Source organism: Lampetra fluviatilis, chromosome 35, assembly GCF_964198595.1.
Source record: "Lampetra fluviatilis chromosome 35, kcLamFluv1.1, whole genome shotgun sequence".
NCBI lineage: Eukaryota > Metazoa > Chordata > Hyperoartia > Petromyzontiformes > Petromyzontidae > Lampetra > Lampetra fluviatilis.
Window position 1 is genome coordinate 5,461,099 of NC_136309.1, and position 18,160 is coordinate 5,479,258.

The 18,160-nt window shown below is 48.6% G+C and overlaps 2 protein-coding genes across 2 annotated transcripts in view; both read left to right on the top strand.

The window, feature by feature from the left end:
- Nucleotides 1-5,179, top strand: part of CCDC57 (coiled-coil domain containing 57) — a 37,698-nt gene extending 32,519 nt beyond the window's left edge. Inside the window, exon 18 of the mRNA XM_078873014.1 lies at nt 4,475-5,179. Coding sequence (XP_078729140.1) covers nt 4,475-4,737 — 263 coding nt within the window. The 3' untranslated portion in view covers nt 4,738-5,179. The remainder of the gene's footprint in view (nt 1-4,474) is intronic.
- A 7,575-nt stretch (nt 5,180-12,754) lies between these two features.
- FASN (fatty acid synthase) overlaps nt 12,755-18,160 on the top strand; it is a 41,897-nt gene continuing 36,491 nt past the window's right edge. The window contains exon 1 of the mRNA XM_078872800.1: nt 12,755-13,240. The gene's annotated coding sequence lies outside the window, so the exon portion shown is untranslated. The remainder of the gene's footprint in view (nt 13,241-18,160) is intronic.

The following is an 18,160-nucleotide window of genomic DNA, read 5'->3' on the forward strand; positions in this document are numbered from 1 at the left end:
AGCGAGGTAGATCTTGTGCAGAGGTTTATCGCCGATCCTATTTCGTCCCAGAACAAAAAGGGGAGGAAACCCCCCCCCCCCACTAAATGTAACATTCAAACGGAGCTCCCAGCACCATTGTATTCCCACGTAAATCATTTCCCGTATAATACTGCTGTGCAATATTATACGTTTGGTCATGGGCGTCGTGATTGCATATGAAGCGTGGATTTTCAAGGCGGTTGGATGAGCAGGTGAGCCTTGACGCCTTGTATATTCACATGCGGTTTTTAATTATTATTTTATTTTACACGCTTTTATTTAACTCACTCTGTTGTTGTTGTCGTATCCTCAAATCTTGTAACTCAATTTTAACCCACTTCCCAATGTGGTATGGACTGCAAACGTGGTATACGTATGTCATACTGATGACAATACTATATTATATCATAAAAAATTTAAATAAATATTTTTAAACCATCTTTTTATATCTTATGTTTCGCCTTGGGTCTAATTGTCCATGCTCAACTCACGTTGGCTGTAAATCACCACGGTCCCTTACGTTATGGCAAGCCTCGGGTCCACTACCTGGAGTCGTGGAGTTCTGCCATTACTCGTACGGTACATTTCATTAAGGCGTGTTTTTTTAAAAAGTATTCTTAAATATTACTTATTTATTCAACTTAAGGTTTAAAGCATATGTGCATTCGTCTTGTCTGTCTGTCGATCCACCATAGCCCAGGTGCCGGGATACGATTCTGGGAGGGGGGGCTGGGAACTTGCACAGGGGCGGACGCATTGTTATTCCTTGCCTGACCAGGGCCTATGCCAACCACGCTACGCCACGAGTTAACTTTATAGGATTAGGCACAGCACTCTCCAACCCCCGCCCCCCCTTCCAATGCATGACATGAAATCCTCTGCCCCATGGGAGCGAGAGGCACCTATGCCAAACAGGAGCCATACACTTAGGGGGGAAAGGGTGGGTGATTGGTTGGTTGAGGCGGGTGCATTGGGTGGTTGGGGTTAAAATGGTGGGGAGGCCACATTCACAAAGAAAGCTCCTTACGAACCGCTCGGAGCCACTTGAGAGTGGAAGGGCTGCAGCGAACACGCGGCACGGTCCGATTCACTCTCGATTCAAATTCAAATCAGACGTGGCGGGGGTCAGGGGAGGGGTGCTGCAGAAATGGCTTGGGGCACAGAGTTCGCAGAGTGTGGGGGGGCATTGAGCTATGGGGGTGTGGGAGTTATGGGGGCATTGGGGCACAGGGGGCTGTGTCGGTGCACATGGTACGAGGCATGAGAATGCAGGGCTCAGTGACACAGGGTACACAAGAGGGGGGGGGGGGATGTGGGACACGGGTACGGTGGCACAGAGGCACAGGGCACATGCTCCTAGGGCACAGGACACAATGTAGTGACGTGGGAATGGGGTAAATTACATTTAGGGGGGCACATAATTATAGGACATGGGTAAAGGTGCGGATGGGTGATTTTGACTTGGCTGAATGCCTTTCTTTGACCCTCTGAGACTCGGGCATTTCGACTGGTTGTTGAGAACCCTGTAATGAACAACTACAGAGTTGTCGTACTAGAAGCATGAGAGTGGCGCTGCAATTACTTCAATAGAGCGCACTTGAATGTGACTTTAAATCCTTTTTTCTCACTAATCTAGGCCTGCAATAAAATAGTGCTGTAAGGCTGTGTGTGTATGTGCAAGAAACGCCCTGTTGACTTTATTATTTTGTAAAAAATTCTCCATTTTGCCATAAGCATAGCGGTATAGAGCATTCGAGAGATTGTGAGTTCAAATCCTAGTTGGAGATTGGCTCAGCCCATCATCCTTCTCGGATCCATAAAATGGTCACCACTTTGGGGGTGGGGTGGGGGTGCAAGATAACAGTGGTTGTCGTATGGATAGACTCACTTTCGCCGTAGGAATGTGGAATTTGTACCGCTTGTTCAGGGGCAGTAAGAAGGTGAGATGAGGAGCATCAGAGTCCCACGATGCTCATTTGAGTAGGAAATCACTTTGGCTATCCCTTACCCCTTGGCTATCCCTTACCCCTGAGCTGTTTTCCACCCACTTTTAAAAGGTTCACAAGTGACCTTTTTGTTAAATGACTTCCTCTGTTCAGAATATTCATTCATAATTTAGTGATGCTGCTGATTTGTTGGCAGTTGCACACAAGCCCAGTTAACAACAAAAAAGCACATTTTAAAAAAAAGCACTTCCTTAGAAATATATATAACGGTACTTCTGGTCAGGGTAATTCTCCATTTATGTGCTATGAAGAAGACTCATTCCCTGAAACGTTGACTTACAGTATATACTTTTCTTTGAAGGAGGCAGTGGTATTGATGGATGTGATGAGTTTTTTGTTTTGTTTTTACTCTGTTAAGAATTGCTTCTGGTTACTGGCAACCAAAAGCAGAACATGAATCCTGCCCAACTAGGCTGGAATCTTGGCCAAAAATCAACACCACGAGTGGCTGCCCTTCTCCTGTCTGCTCACCACAAGGCAGCAAAACACAATCTCAGACGAAGTTTAATTAAGATTTTTTTACAATATTTTAGGCAATTAAAAAGGTATAAAAAACGTGTTTTACCATAACCCTAATATCAGAACCACCACGGTTAAAATTGTTTGATATGGCAGTGCATCTTAATAAAAAAAAACAATAGCTTTCACAATGATTACAAGACAGCTGCAACTTCCACTAAACACACATCTCGTTGATTTGTGAAAAAGAGACTGAGGATGACATCACAAAACAAACAGAAATAATTGATAACACGTTGGGGTAAGACATTTAGTGAACCACTCGATGGATGGATAGTCACATCGTAGGACCATGAATGTGATGGTCACAGTTGTTGAGCACAGACACAAAAACACCAAGCAGCCAGCAGCAAACAGCACCCCGGTATTAAAGTTGTCACAGATAAGAGTGTAACACGTTTCTTGAATTGAGCTAGGTTATTATAAGAGCTTGGGATAAGAGACGATGGGAAGTAATTACAAAGGGAAGAAGAGGATAGGGGGAAGTGTTGTGACCTTCAGTGTGGTGATTAAATGCAGCCGTGTGGATGAGACTAAACAGACACTTGGGTGCGTTATTAAGATTTATCGCTTGTATTGGAACTTTGCTGTGGAGGGGGGGAGGGGGCAGCAGAAGGATTGGCCGTTAAGTATTTCAATCTTGTACGAAGCAAATTGGCTCTCATGAGAGAATATATCAAGAGAAATCTCGCCCCGAACGAGTCCACTCGATCTTGAGAAAGCGCGGGGTGCGTTCAGTCCTCGCGCAGCGGGGCTTTGAGACCCATTGCCGCCGTCGCACAGAGGGGGCTTTGTGTGCGCGGCGCTGCGTGGTTCTCACGCCAGCGACGCTCGGCGAGCGGAAGAACGGGGGGCCCCCCCCGAGGAGAGAGCTGGGGCGAGTGGCCAAGCCGGCGTCGTGGGGAGAGGAGGGCATGTTCTGTTCAGCCGCGCAACGCTTTTCACCTGCTCGCTTTAAAAATACCGCGTGCACCCGCCAAGCCGTTAGCCGAGCCGGTTGAAGCAACGGCCACTTGCCTGGCTTGATGCTGAAATGGGTATGGATTGTTTGAGTAGTCAAAGGTTTTGGAAAATATATATGGGATTGTGATTTAAAGCTTTCGTGACTGCAGGGATTCATATTCTTGGTTCTTTCGGTAAAGTCACGTAGAAGGGAGATAATAAAATAATATAAATATCATCACCTGATGATGATTGCTTGTGTTGCAGTCGAAACGTCATGAGAATTTTTATTGTTTTATATTTATATTATTTTATTATCTCCCTTATACGTGACTTTACCGAAAGAACCAAGAATATATATATGGGATTGTTAACAAAAAAATACTATTTTAAGTACTTTAAAAAGTTATCCCACTTAACCAGAATTGTTTAACAAGGATAATCATAATTTACAGCGCTTTGTCAATACACTGAATTAATGACGTCCCCCCCCCCCCCACCACGTGAGTCGTTTGAGCATTCTTCACCACGCTGCTCAATGCAGGTTGGCGGGTGGGTGGGGGGACCAGGACCCGTTCAAATGTCCCTCGCCACTGATGTTAGCCATGGCCAGGAATCAAAATAAGGTCACCAGGTTCATAGTGCAATACACTAACCACTGCGACCACCACAAGGAGCGGCAATTATTGATTTGCTTTCCTTGAAGACAGGTGCAGATATCACTCGCCAATGACGTTAACCATGGCTGATAAAAATGTAACTCTCCAGGTCAACGGTACAGTCTAACATCAACCCCAGTCAAGGGTTCAGACTTTAGGTGAGAATCGAACTCGGGTCGCCAGGTGCCCAAGTGCAGCTTTCTGACCACGGTGACCGCTACAAATAACAGACGAGGATTCACATATCGCTCGCCACCGACATTAACCAAGGCCAGGAATATCATTCAGGTGACCAGATCCATACTAACCTATGTAACCTCTTTGCAGACAAGGGTGCAGCCCGTCCCTCGACCTCCCGCTCGCCCAGATGCCCTACAGCCACCGCCATCATCGGGGAGCCCCACACCCCGGAGAAGCCCAGTCGCGACGCGGGGCCCGAGGAGATTGCAGTGCGGGCGCGGGGGCTGACCCCGCACGCCCGACCCCGAAAGGTGGCCGGGCATAACCCTTGGGGTGACTCGACAAATTCATCGGGCAAGTCGCGCACACCGGGACGGGGACGGGTGCGTAACTACAACGTGCGGGATTGACACGCCCATGAGGTGGTTTAACCGACCCGCCAGGTGGGGGTGATGATCGGCTGAGCGGACATGGCTAACTGATGAATCGGTGTGTCATCATCGTTACATTCCTCGGACCAGCAATAACAAGAGAATACAACACTGAATTATGCTCACGGGCAATGGAAAAAGCTTTTGCGTGCTGTTTTAAAAAACAAAACACGATAACGGTTGTGGTACTGTAGATCTGTCTCTGAAAATAGATTTTAAAAGTGATGTTTCTCAGGGTGGAAGAGTGGAGATAAAAAAATGCTTTTTGTGTATTCTTTTGAAAGATTGGTAATGTTGAATTTGCCTTGAGGGTTTGCTGTGTTTGTAAATGTAGCAGTACAGTTAACTCTTGGTTATCCGTGAATGGATTTACCGGGTTGTGGATTAATCATGCTTGTGAACAAAATAAATATTTGTGGCGTGCCGGTTTTATCGGTTGTACTACTGGCTGCTCTTTGCTTGTCGACGGTCAGCGACTTGGTGCCCACATGACTGCAAACACGTCAGCAAGAAAATCGATTACTTTAAGAAGGAATAAAAACAGATTATGCATTCTGTCCTCGTTCACCCCCATTGTACGTAGGAAAATAATGGTTCTTTCGGTAAAGTCATGTAGATAGAAGAACATTTATAATAATAAAAAAGTAATAATAAAAAAAACTAAAAACCACTAATGTAGACTGTAGCCTGGTCCTTAACTTCGGTGAGTGTACTGGCAGTCTATAATGTAGACTGTAGCCTGTTTTTTAAGCTGGTGAGCATATTGGCAGTCTATGATGTAGACTGTAGCAATGGTTATTAACCTGAGTGAGCGTACTGGCAGTCTATAATGTAGACTTATTTTGGTTCTTTCAGTAATAAAAATAAAACAAAAACCACAACGTTTCGATCGCAACAGGAAAAGGTTGTGGAGCGAGGTGTAATGATTGCCTGGCGGCCCTTTGATTGGTGTAGACCCGCTGCGTTGGCGTTGATTTCTCCTACATTAACATTAGCTACCCCGTCCATGCTGCTGACACACTTGGGCTACGCCCACCTCTAAACCTTTATAAACAGTTTGCCTTTAGAGGCTAACCCCCCTTTTCCTGATGACGACCGCATGTGTCGTGATCGAAACGTCGTGGTTTTTGTTTCTATTTTTTATTTTTATTACTGAAAGAACCAGAATAAGTCGACATAGACTGCCTGTACGTTCACTCGGGTTAATAACCAGGCTAAAGTCTACATTATAGACTGCTAATACACTCACCAGCTTAAAACCAGGCTAGAGTCTACATTATAGACTGCCAGTACACTCGCCGAGGTTAAGAACCAGGCTAAAGTCGATAGTATAGACTGCCAGTTCACTCACCAAACTTAATAACCAGGCTACAGTCTACATTATAGACTGCCAGTACACTCACTCCGATTAAGAACCAGGCTACAGTCTACATGAGTGTTTTATTATTTTTATTTCACACGTTTTTCGTGGTACTTCATCCGCCCTGGTCATTGCCGCATTAATGACCAGGGCGGCCTGATGGATTCGAACTGTGAACCTCTGCAACAAGCGACGAACATGCGCCACCGCTTGGGCATGTCACCCCCCCCCCCCCTAATTGTATAGCAGTTGTACTTATTAATTACCCATTATCCTCAACAATAGTACGTGATGATTTTTTACAATGTTGCTGTTTTGTACTGACAGAACACAGCTTTAGTGGAGGGCTCTTGCCAATACGTTTGGTAAAATGGCAGCATTTGCTCCGCAGGCTTGGCTCTGCCAATGAGACCCTGAAGGTTGAAATTGAGTTGAAAGAACTGCTGCTATTAAACGTTGTTGTGTGTATGTTGAACTTCTTTTGTACAATACATAACCAACGGTGCTAATTGAGGGTGCGGTGTTGTTTCGGAAGACCCATAAGTTTATGGAATTTCAAGTACAGTAAGATTTTTTTTCTTGAGATGAACTTCAGTCTGTTATGATCATTGTTTTTCTGTTTTGTTTATTCACAAAACATGATTTTGCCATGTCAGCAGGCAGACCCAATAGGCGACATATCTGATCTGGACCCATAAACTCTGAGCACAGGAATTTTCATGCATCAACATGTCATGGGTGGAACGGTGGCACTGTAATTAGGACATTGTGCTATGAACCCGGTGGCCTGAATCAATTTACTAGCCTCTGCTAACACCAGTGGTAACTGATATCTGAATGAGACGTGGGTCCTTTAGTCCCTCTTCCCAAAAAACCCCGCACTGACCAGTACGGTGAAGTATGGTCAAATATTCCCCGCGACCATGGGTCTGCAGCCTGCGTCTCTAGAGCCGCATGTGTGCTTTTTAAGGACTGTCTCATATACCCATGCATTGCATTTTTTTTAACCAAATTCTAAAAAAATGGCTTATTTAGTTGCCAAACCCTGCCCATGACCGACATCAGATGGGGAGGCATTCATCCACACAAAAGGGCTGTTAAACATTTCCGTGGTTGCTGTCTGCAATTTGCTTCAGGATTTAATGCAATGTGCAGTAAACATGGAAAACATGGAGCAATTCACTTCCCCCGTCATTCTATGGATTCTCATGATTCAGGGTTGTGATTATGTTTACATAATCGACACCGTTTTGCCACGATGGTGCGTTTGGAATCGATTCTATGAATATACAGAAACGATTTGGCATGTGAAGGTGCACTTTCTTACCTATCAATCGATTCTTGGTGGGACCATTTTAGCGGTACTAGAGCAATATCCACGGGAGACGCTGAATATCGCAAAATATGGGAAAGGATCCGTCACAGACATCAACCCGCAGTTATGAGTGGGGTGAGACTCGATAGGGACACTCTTGTTACATTTGCGCTACAAGAGCGGAGTGTATAAACTGGACAAAAAAAATAACACGCAAGACGGTAAACTCGAGACAAAACGCTGAACGCTTCAATATAACCGCGATACCAAATTGTCACAAATCTCTGGTTACATGCACAGCCCTTCTGCCAATCCACTGCTGCATGAGCGCTTCCCCACTCCGTATGGGTTACCGGTTTTTGTTATTTTTATTTTAAAAAATATTTTATTTTAAACTCATTGTGACAGGGGCCCACGGCCGTTCACAAAACGACTCGCTCTTCACACGGACCGGTAACCACCTCAGACGGGTGTGGAGCTGAAACCAGTGAGACTGGCCCGGCCGCCTTACCCGGCTCCCTGGCAGCGCCGTGCGGGATTTACATTTTTTATTATTATAAATGAGTGGGACTGGGGACAAGGGGGGTGGATGGAGTGAGCAAAATCAGCCACTGAGAGTCCATGCCCTGCGACCCGCCCGCCCCTCCGTCTGTACCGCACGGCGCCACATGGCACCACCGGCACCTGGGATGGGACGGTCTGGACGATACCATTTCTCTCAGGGGGAGGGATGTAGGTTTAACACGTAGGCTTGGGATGGTCCAGTCGTGTACTGACATAGCCTTGTTACGGATTCATATTCTTAGGTTTTTTCGGTAAAGTCACGTAGGTAAAAACATTAAAAAGTAAAATAAAATAAAAATCACGACGTTTCGGAGGCAACACAAGCTTCCGTCTTCAGGTGGTACCGTCACAGCCACGACAGCTATATCAAGTAAATGAGACGGAAGCTTGTGTTGCCTCCGAAACGTCGTGATTATTATTTTATTTTACTTTTTAATGTTTTTACCTACGTGACTTTACCGAAAAAACCTAAGAATATGAATAATTGCAGTCACGAAAGCTTCAAATCTAGAATTGTTACGGATTGTCTCGTAACACCCATAGGTGTGTTATGAGATCACCTGCTGATGTGTTGTGACTTCTATGACAGATGTATGTATGTAGAACTTTTTTCGCAGCGTACGTGGGTATTCAGCAGGGATGTTATTTCATGGGAGCCTCAATCGCAGGAGCCCTATCACAGTGGCATTGTTGTTGATTGTGCAGGTGGTGCAATTGCACCTGGGCAGCCCATAGACAAGACGGGCTCAGGCGCCGGTCGACGAAGAGGGAGGAGAGTTGGACAGGGATAGGGCTTGCCTCCTGCCCGGTACGAGAAATATATTATGACTTCAGATTCAGTGGTATTCTGTTAAACATAGTTACAGTATAATTCATAATTTATTTCTTTTTAGTTATGATAGACCCAGGCTGACCGAGGGTGTGTGTTAAAGGTGACAAACCTAGAGTGGAGCCCAATTGTAATACCTTGCATCAGGGCACCTGCTAAGCACGATACGCCCATGCTTCAAGACCTTCCTTCTCTCCTCTGCCTGTCCGACTGTGCCATCTCCCTATAACATAAATATTCCCACTTCCCAAACTTGCGCTCACGACCAGTACGGCGAGACGGCCACGAAACGGCATTTGTCAATACAAGCTTCTCCAAGCAGCGCTGATGGGGTACTCGACGGTCAATATTTTCTATCTGGCAACGGGCTCTAATTTTTGTGTGCGCTCGGTCACTTCTGCCACTGCAAGGGCCTCTTGCAAAGGCCTCTCTACTTAGTGTGTGAGAGCTTAGGGCAGAGCGCATGATGTACAAAAGCAGACCGCTCGCTCCGTTGAGCGTTTAACATTTTTTAAAAGTTTATTTAACTTTGACTGTTGTACCCACCCGGGTTTTTTGTCTGTCCTCCCCCCTCATCTCCCTTTGCATGAGGTCAAACTACGGTACAGGGTTTTCTGGAGTTGAACCTATTTGGGGTGGAGCCTGAATGTTGGTTGTGGAGGAGGCACAGACACCGTTGAAGGCAGGACTCGGGGTGGTATCGACAGCAGCCACCACTCGTGTGCTCAACCGCCCATCCCTTCACTCTTCTCCATCAATCATTGATCTGTTGCCGTCAATGATAATATCATAGCAGCTAGGCCATCACCCATGTCTGGGGTTCAGGTGTTCAAGCGCAGGAAGCTTTTACAGAACTTGTATGACCTCTTGGTGGAGCGGGAACGTCGTGGTTTGTGCATTAAACTCTGAACCCGGTGACCCGACTTCGACTCCCATCCACAGATAATTTCATTGGCGAATTATATCTGAACCGGCCTTTCCTTATCCTTCACCAACCCGCATTGACTAGCGTGGTGAACTATGGTCAACCAAACCCTATGACCGACAGTATGGATAGGCCTGCATCCAGCAGTGGTTTAATGAAGGGCTGTACATTGTCTAAATATTATATAGCCTCTACAGACGTAGCCACCGCAGGTGTCTCTAGTCTGTATAGACACAGTAGGTGTTCAAAGCCCCGCTATAAACAGGTTTGTAAATTTGCTATAGCCTCAACACCAGGTATGGTTTCAAAGCAGGTGTGCTGTGGCTTCTATGACATGTGCTGTCGTGAGGGCTCACCGAAGATGGGCTATCAGCAGGGGAGTGCTATTGTCATAGCAGATTCTGCAGCAGTGGCATAGCTATTGACTGTGCAGCACAGTGCAGTTGCACCAGGGCTCTCACGGGTTGGAGGAGCCCAGGCACCAGGCGACGAAGACTGGAGGGGAAAGTGGACAGCGGGCCCCCCGTTTCATCCTTGCACTCAGGCTCACGCCAACCGCGCTATGCCACTGCACTAGTCTCTGCAACAGGTACATCCGCTTGTGCAGAAAGGTGTTCTCCTAGCCCGCTGCACTATGCGTAACATCATGTCGCTGCACCATGCCTGGCACGCTGGCACGGGGAGTCAGGCCGGGCCACGCGCTTCTGCAAAAACAGCTTTGCCTGGGACAATGGCACCACCCGCATGCAACCCGTAACATCATCGTGGCGTTACACCATCGCTGCCCTCCGATGAGCCTGGCTGACCGTTATTATGTTCCAGGATTCTGGGCGAGAGTACGTGCTGATGTGACCCCCCTCCACCCCGCATCTTCACCCCCCACCCCTACCACACCATGGGGCTCATTCAGCCGGACTAATGCACCCTAACGAACGAATAACAGAAAAATAGCATCGGGGTCTGTGCCCGATTTAGAGGACAGAGTGCGATGAATTTCGCCATTGCGAAGCGGATTTCATGGTCCCTATTAATGTCACCGAGTTCATTATTTTTTTAGCGAGGGCTAATTTAAAAGTTTATATATTTTTTTATAATTACGTATGAATGTTTTGCTTATTTGATTTTTATCCTTTATCAGCATTATGGTAAATAACAAATGTTGCAGTGACCTGCACTACAAATTCAACAGTGTAAATTATGAGAAAACCAATCACCATGACAGGAGGATACTAAACATTAATAACATGTAAAGGTGTGGGTGGGTGAGTGAGTGGGTTAGTAGGTGAGTAGACTTAACATCACAAGCAGTACGAGGAAATAATTCCCATATGCCTTGTGTGAGTGCGTGCTATTTGACCACCCACACTGCATGTCCGATGCTCAGCCTTGTCAAGACCACCAGCTCAAAGATCTGAATTAATGTGGCCATATGATTGTTTAGACCACCGACTAAAAACGAGTTTAAAAGGGTGTTTGGCATACTCGTCCGCGCTATCCAGAAATGTTGTAAGAGTTGTGAATATTAACCACACTTTACCCCCAACCAAATGCGACCAGCAGATGGTAGACGATGGTGTACTCCATTATCGCGCTGGTGGATAGAGGAGGTATGGATATAAAATAACTTTCACCATTTAATCTGCCGTGCCGACATGTGTCGAACCGGCGACATCCAGATAGGCAAGGACTGGTTTCAACATTAAGTGTCTCATCAACAGTCAGGCTTGCTTGGACCAATGCTGGTGAAAGTCAAGATGTGTTTCGGCAAATACCCTGGATCTCTGTAAGATCGGGGTCCCCAGTTCGACACGAAAACTTCATAATACACAACACAAAATCAGAATCGATTTTCTTTAAACATGTCAGTGAACGGTGTCACCTCTAGCGGCTGGAGTTGTTGGGGGGGTCTCAATTCACAAAGACGACATTCACGTGCGTGATTCCACTTGTAGTGTGATTCCACTTGTAGTGTGAGCTTAAGAATCAATATTAATCGATTGGCACCCGATGGCCCTTACCCACACCGATGGCATCATGAGCACGGTGACGAGAGGCGAGTGTGCTTGGGCAAGAACATGCCAATGGCGAGACGGTCTCGACAGCCGATGATCGAGACTAGCTACGGAATGGCAGCCAAACGAGTATCGTATCCGAGGTCTTTTGCCGGCTAGACGGATCGATTATATTGATCCGTTCGCTTGCAGGCGGTAGATGGTTTGTTACATCGCCAGCACCTTAATACATAATGGATCGGGGGTGGGGAGGGAGAGCCTAAGTCTTTCATAGGGGAGCACCGGCTGCGGGCATGGATATCGTGCAGGAGAAATCCACAGCGTGGAACGCGGTGTTGACGGCGAGCAGTCAGTTTGAGCAAACGAGTGAGTTGTCGGTCGGCGTTAGGGGGCACCGGTGTGGATTGCCGGGGGAGAGGTGGGATATGTTGTAGGGGGAGGGGGGGCGAGTGCCATAGCTCGAAGGGTAGAGAGAGCCACTGTGACGAGGGGGGGGGGGCGACTACGAGGTGACACGCTTCACGTGTGACACGCCGAATGGACCGACCCCCCCCCCCGGTGAACACGCTATCATCCCAACACCAATCACCCTCGCGCGCGCTCATTGGACAGCCGAGCAGGGCTAAGACCGTGACCGCGGGTAACCCGGGGCCCCTCCCCTCCAGCCCCTCCCCTCCCCCTCATAGCCCCTCCCCCCCCTCATAGCCCCTCCCCCGCTGAACCATCGCCCGATCTCCACCCGCTCGCCACCAGACCCTGTGACGTCACGGAAACGGGGCCGTCCTATTGGTCGAGACCGGATAATTGTACAGTCAGCCCACGTCGTTGGGGAGGGGGCGGGGTTGGGGGGGGATGCAGACGCGGTGGGGGGGGGGAAGTGGGGGGACCACCCCCCCCACCCGCCCTGCCGCCCCCCCCACGTGTGTCGCTGCTTCCTAGATGTATCGATTGCGTATCCATATATAATACAGGCGCTACCCTAAGGAAGGCTGTGTGTGTTCACTGGACAACAAGGGCCGAGCAGCCCCCCCCCTTACACACACAGCCCAAAGGCCCCCCCTTCCCCTGTGACCACCATCATCACCACTTCCCACGACAACCACCACCACCATCATCATCATAAGCAGCAGCAGCGGCGGCATTGGAACCAGTGTCGTATTTGACGCTAGAATTAAATCATTTTCGCCGTGGGGAAGGGTTCTGAATTGTAATCATCGCTCATCACCATCAACGGCATCTTGAAGATTACAGATAGCTTCAAGACCGGCCCCCCCTCCACCTCAAATCTGACATCGGAGAGAGGAAGACGATACGAGACATCCCCTGCTGTTGCCGAGAGAAAATACGCTCGATCACCCGCGGACGTCTGAAAGATCCTGTGAATCATTCATTCATTCATTCCGCCCGGCCATCCGTCCGTTGCTGGGCGCGCATCAAATCAGTCTGTAATTCCTGCTCGGATTCGGCAGCACAGCAGGTAAGGGACGTCTCTTCCTCTCCTCTCAGTGTTCCGTATGAATACATAAATACTGTTCGTCTTAAAGGGCCTTGCCCAAATCTGTCGTCGGCGGAGAGCTGAAAAACGAATGGCTGAGCGACAAGCCATTGATTTTGTCGGTGCAGTAATTCGCTAATCTTATCTGCCGCCTACCGCTGGGGTTGAGTGTCTCTCTCGATCCATGACCCCGCAGTCGGCAGCAACAGCAGCGATTTGTGTTGCCGTGGGTGTTTGTGTGGCTAACGAATCTTGCTGGGGCACTGTGTTACCCCCCCCAATTATATATCACCGCACCTCCGATTAGCTACGTACGGTGCGAAAGAAGTTGAGGATACACGCGTACGTCGTGACATTACTACTACCATGCTTGATGCACTTTCTCTTTGTCAATTCACCGCTGGATTTGACAAAGGGCCCTCCCCTCCCCACGCCCTGCATGTCCCGTGGGGGGCTATTCGACCATACTTCACCACGCCGGTCAGTGTGTGTATAGGGGGCCGGAGTGAGTGGACACACACTGCTGGATTTCGTCGTACTGCCATCTGCCGCCCACATTCCCCTACCGCTCCGGTCGACTGTTCACCCATCTAATCATTGGCCAGGCAAAAACCTGCTTAGCTTCTAGCGCATGCCGGCTCACTTGGGTAATGAGCCACTGTGTAATTAATAAGAATTATTGATTATTGAGTATTTAACTTACAACGTTTTTGTCAATCCACTTCTGAATGAAGGCATTTCCCCCGGGCCCTTATGTCGGTTATTCGGGGTTGTTTGACCATACTTCACCACGCTGGACAGTGCGGATTTTATGTGCGTATGTTGAACTTCTTTCGCACCGTACGTCGTCAACCGTGCTAATCGGAGGTGTGGCTATGGCTATAAGAGGGATTTGCCCAGAGGACCGGTTTGAACACGTTGGCCGTGGCCCTGGATTCGAACTTAGGTTCTGCCCGGTTCAGAGTTACTTTGTTTGACTGCGTTGACTGGGCAATCGCAAGTGGCTTTACAACGCGACAGCTTTTGACGAGGGAGGTTTAGGGGCCTTTGTCCAGCAGTAGATAGTTCATGACTAATGACGGCAGAGTCATGGATTCTTTTGACTTTTTTTTTTTAAAAACACAATGCGTTCGCCTGTCCTGGCAGTTGCAACGCGAACGTTGAGCAAATACTGCAATGCGCCGTGACCCCCGGCAAACCTGACTTGCATTCCGGGTCACGGCCAACGTCAGTGGCAAGTGACCATTCCCACCCCTCTCCACTCTCCTTTACCCCATCCACACACCTCGTGGCGAGGTATGGCCAAACAGTCGGCCACGACCGACAAGGCGTGTTTGGGGGAGGCCTTCATCCAGCAGTGGATTTGACAGAAGGGGGGCTGGTCATGTTGAAATGCGGGCGATTTGAGATTCTCTGTAAAATTAAAATCGTATTGACGAACGGCAGAGCAGCGTAAACTGCAATATCATTCATAGGAGACGTGCACGACATGGGGTTTACGTGTAGGGCTTGAATGGACTTGGCGCCGTCATGCTAATGTGGAATTGCCATTGCTGGCCGGGGGGGTCCTGCATCAGAGATAATCACGTGCGATCAGATAACTTGATGAGCTACTCACGCTACGATAACATGCGTCACAGTACAGTGTGTACTGTATATTCGCGTCCATGCGTCACGCGTGTGTTCTGCAAGTGTACACGTGGGGGAGCCCTTTAATGTCAATCCACTGCTTGGGAACAGGGCATCCTCCCAGCAAACAATGTCAACGTCAAGCCAACGTTGTTGGTATGTGGCTTGAACCGTTGGACATGCATTGAACCAACGTTCCATCATTACTGGGCTCACACCGTGCTCGGGTCGTGGACTTATTTGACCATACTTCACCACGCCGGTCAGTGCGGGCGGGTGAGTATATAAAGCACAGCAGAGTACAACAGTGGATTTTACTGCACTTGTACCACTGCTGACGATGTTAGTGTTGGTGGTCGCCCAGCCCAGAATTATCCAGGCGCAACGTCTGCTTCGTTTCCGAGATCTGATCAGGCGCAATCAGGGCGAGATTGGTCATTTTGCGACCTAACAGCAGTGCATGCAATTACAGTGGACAGTATCGGGATATCGCATTGCGTTTTAATGTTGCTGTGAATGCCGTCTCGAAATATTGCGGTAACTTGAGGTCAGAATCGCACACACAAGATAATAGACCGATTAAAGAACCTAACCTTCCCACATGCCCCCAAACCAAAGGCTTGCTAATTGGCCAGTAGAGCCCATTTGTCCATCCACTTACTGAATGAAGGCCCTCCCCCACACCGTGTTGGTCAAGGGGGGTTTGTTTGGCCATACTTCACCACACTGGCCATTGGTGTGTTAGTGAAGAGCAGAGTCGGGAGGGTCGGTTCAGATATCACTCGTCGCCACTGGCTGGCCAGCCACAGGTGGGTCTCGAGGACATACGCCTGAATGACCAACGTTTTGATCCACCACCAGTGGACTCATCTTCACACGTCGCCAGAGTGATTTTACGGTGCCTAAATTGGCATTTAAGGGCCCCAAGATTTCATGAACTGGCTTGGTCGGGAGTCGAACCCTCCTGTCTGGTTCGTGTAACGTGTGTGTGAGAAGGGCAGCCCATGCTGGCAAAGACATGATTATGGGCACACACCAGTACAGTACACACGTAGGTACTGTACTGGAACACGTGGCCACACCTTTATAATTTTAGTGACAAACCCCAAGAATCCATACGTAACCCCCCCCCGCCCCACGGACAAGTGAAATCAAAGACGCCAGTGTAGCAGCTATGGCTTAAAAAAATGTTCATGTTGAATTCATTGAAATTCAGCACGAGTGTAATACAACCTCAAAGTAAGGGTTGCCACCTTCCCCACAGACCGAACACAGACACTATACGTGCTGTGCGGCATACTGCAATCAAGTTCAACGCACTATCAGTGTCACAATTCGGTATAAATCAATTCCTTGCCACCAGAACACAAATGCCAATTCCCGAACTATCCGTATCAAACCCGGAACAGGTGGCAAGCCCATCTCAAATGTGTATCCACACTCCCCTGAACGTACAGACGGCCCTTTTGTCAATCCGCTACTGGACGAGGGACTCCCCAATACCGTCGTGTGGATTATTTGACCATACTTCACCACGCCGGTCAGTGCGAGGGAGCATGGGCGCAAGATTTTTCTGCACTGCCCTCTGCTGCCCACCCTGTAGCCCCGCAGCCGCCTATGACACCCTGTTTGTGGGTTGTCACCCGATCATAAGCTTCAACGTTGGCCCAAACGTCGCACGTGTATACTTGGGAATCACAGGAATGCAGTAGATGGAGAGACAGAGGCTGCCCCCGGACGAGTACCGGGAAGAATCCCCACTCCCCGCGCGGCGTAAGGGGAGGCCCTCATCCAGCAGTGGAGTGACAAGAAGGGGGATTGCTGTACGCGTAATCCCCACGCGATTTTGTGCGGCTGCAGTTGTTAACGCGTGGTCGTGGTGTTGTACAGTGGATGTCTGTGTGTGTGTGATCTGCATGCTGATGCAATTCACTCCATTCAGCGCTGCTGCTAAGTCCACTGAATGGCATTTTTGTTGTTGTTCGCTGAAAGCGCAACATTGTTGTACTGCACTTCTATGTTCCATGCCTTAATCCGCAACGCCTGGGCGACGTAAATTAAATATGGTTACGTAATAACCATCCACGATCCGCGCGGTGTGGCCGGCAGTGGATGGGGTTGAACCCAGTAAACGTGTCAACGTTGAGTCAAACGTTGACACGTTTACTGGGACTGCAACCTGTCCAGCACTGCAGTACGGTGAAGGCAGCATTGGATCAATGAGACCCAGTACACGTAGGTTTATACAGCTTTGAGGTTTAACGAAGCAAGCACATTCCGAGTGCAGTTATGATTCGGTGTAGCAGGAATGCTGCGGTGATGTCCATGGTCGGCTCACTAGAATTACAACGCAAAAGCGTAAGGACGGCCTTCATCCAGCAGTGGATTGCCAAAGGGCTATGGAATTACAGTGTTGTGTTATTTTGTAATCACCATTCGCTTTCGCCCTTTGGAATTCCACTATTGTACGTACTGCATTTCATTAGCATTGCTGCATCCACTGAATGTAACGTTACGTAAGGCGTGAAATGCAGAGCTCGCGTTAATGCTGACGATGTCTCCGCTAAAGGAAACACTGGCGAAGCCCTCTCGACTCTAGGTACTGTATTTGGCCTACTCTTCCACGCTGGCAAGACGTTTTAGAAATGGGTGTACCCACAATTTATCCCACCGCTCTGCGTACACATTTATACTGCTGCGTGGACAGAGCAAGAAACGTGCTCATTGTTTGAACTTCCGCGCCGGGAGAACGATCGAACCGACGACCTCTGGATTGCAAGCCCCAAAAGGCTTGCAAACCGTCGACTACAATAGCGTAATGGCCAATGGTGGGAACGAACCAAGGAATGTGGCAGCCAATACGGAGCAAACACAACCCGATAGCATAACCACAGGCGGAGGATTGGGGGCTATGAAAGTCAGCTCGTGTTTGTCGTCAAACATGTGCCCAGGTCCTGTGGTGAAAAGGGAGAGAAGAGGCTTTTGTGTTTTTTTCATTCAGCAGTGGATAAATCCACACGTTACATCGAGCACCGCCTTGACACGTGCTCCCCACGTGCTCCCCGCGCGGTGTGAGGGGGGCGTGGCTGTGTCCAAAGCGCGCCCTGCTATTGGTCTCTGCTCGCGCGACGTCACCGCGGCGAGTCCGTTGGTCACGTGGCATGAGCGCGCGCGCGACGTGTGCCGGTCACGTGACGCGGTTTCCTTTACGCTGTTGAAGCTTAAAAGCTTATGCTTTTTGAGAAACTGCAACTACCGTAATTACACAAAATG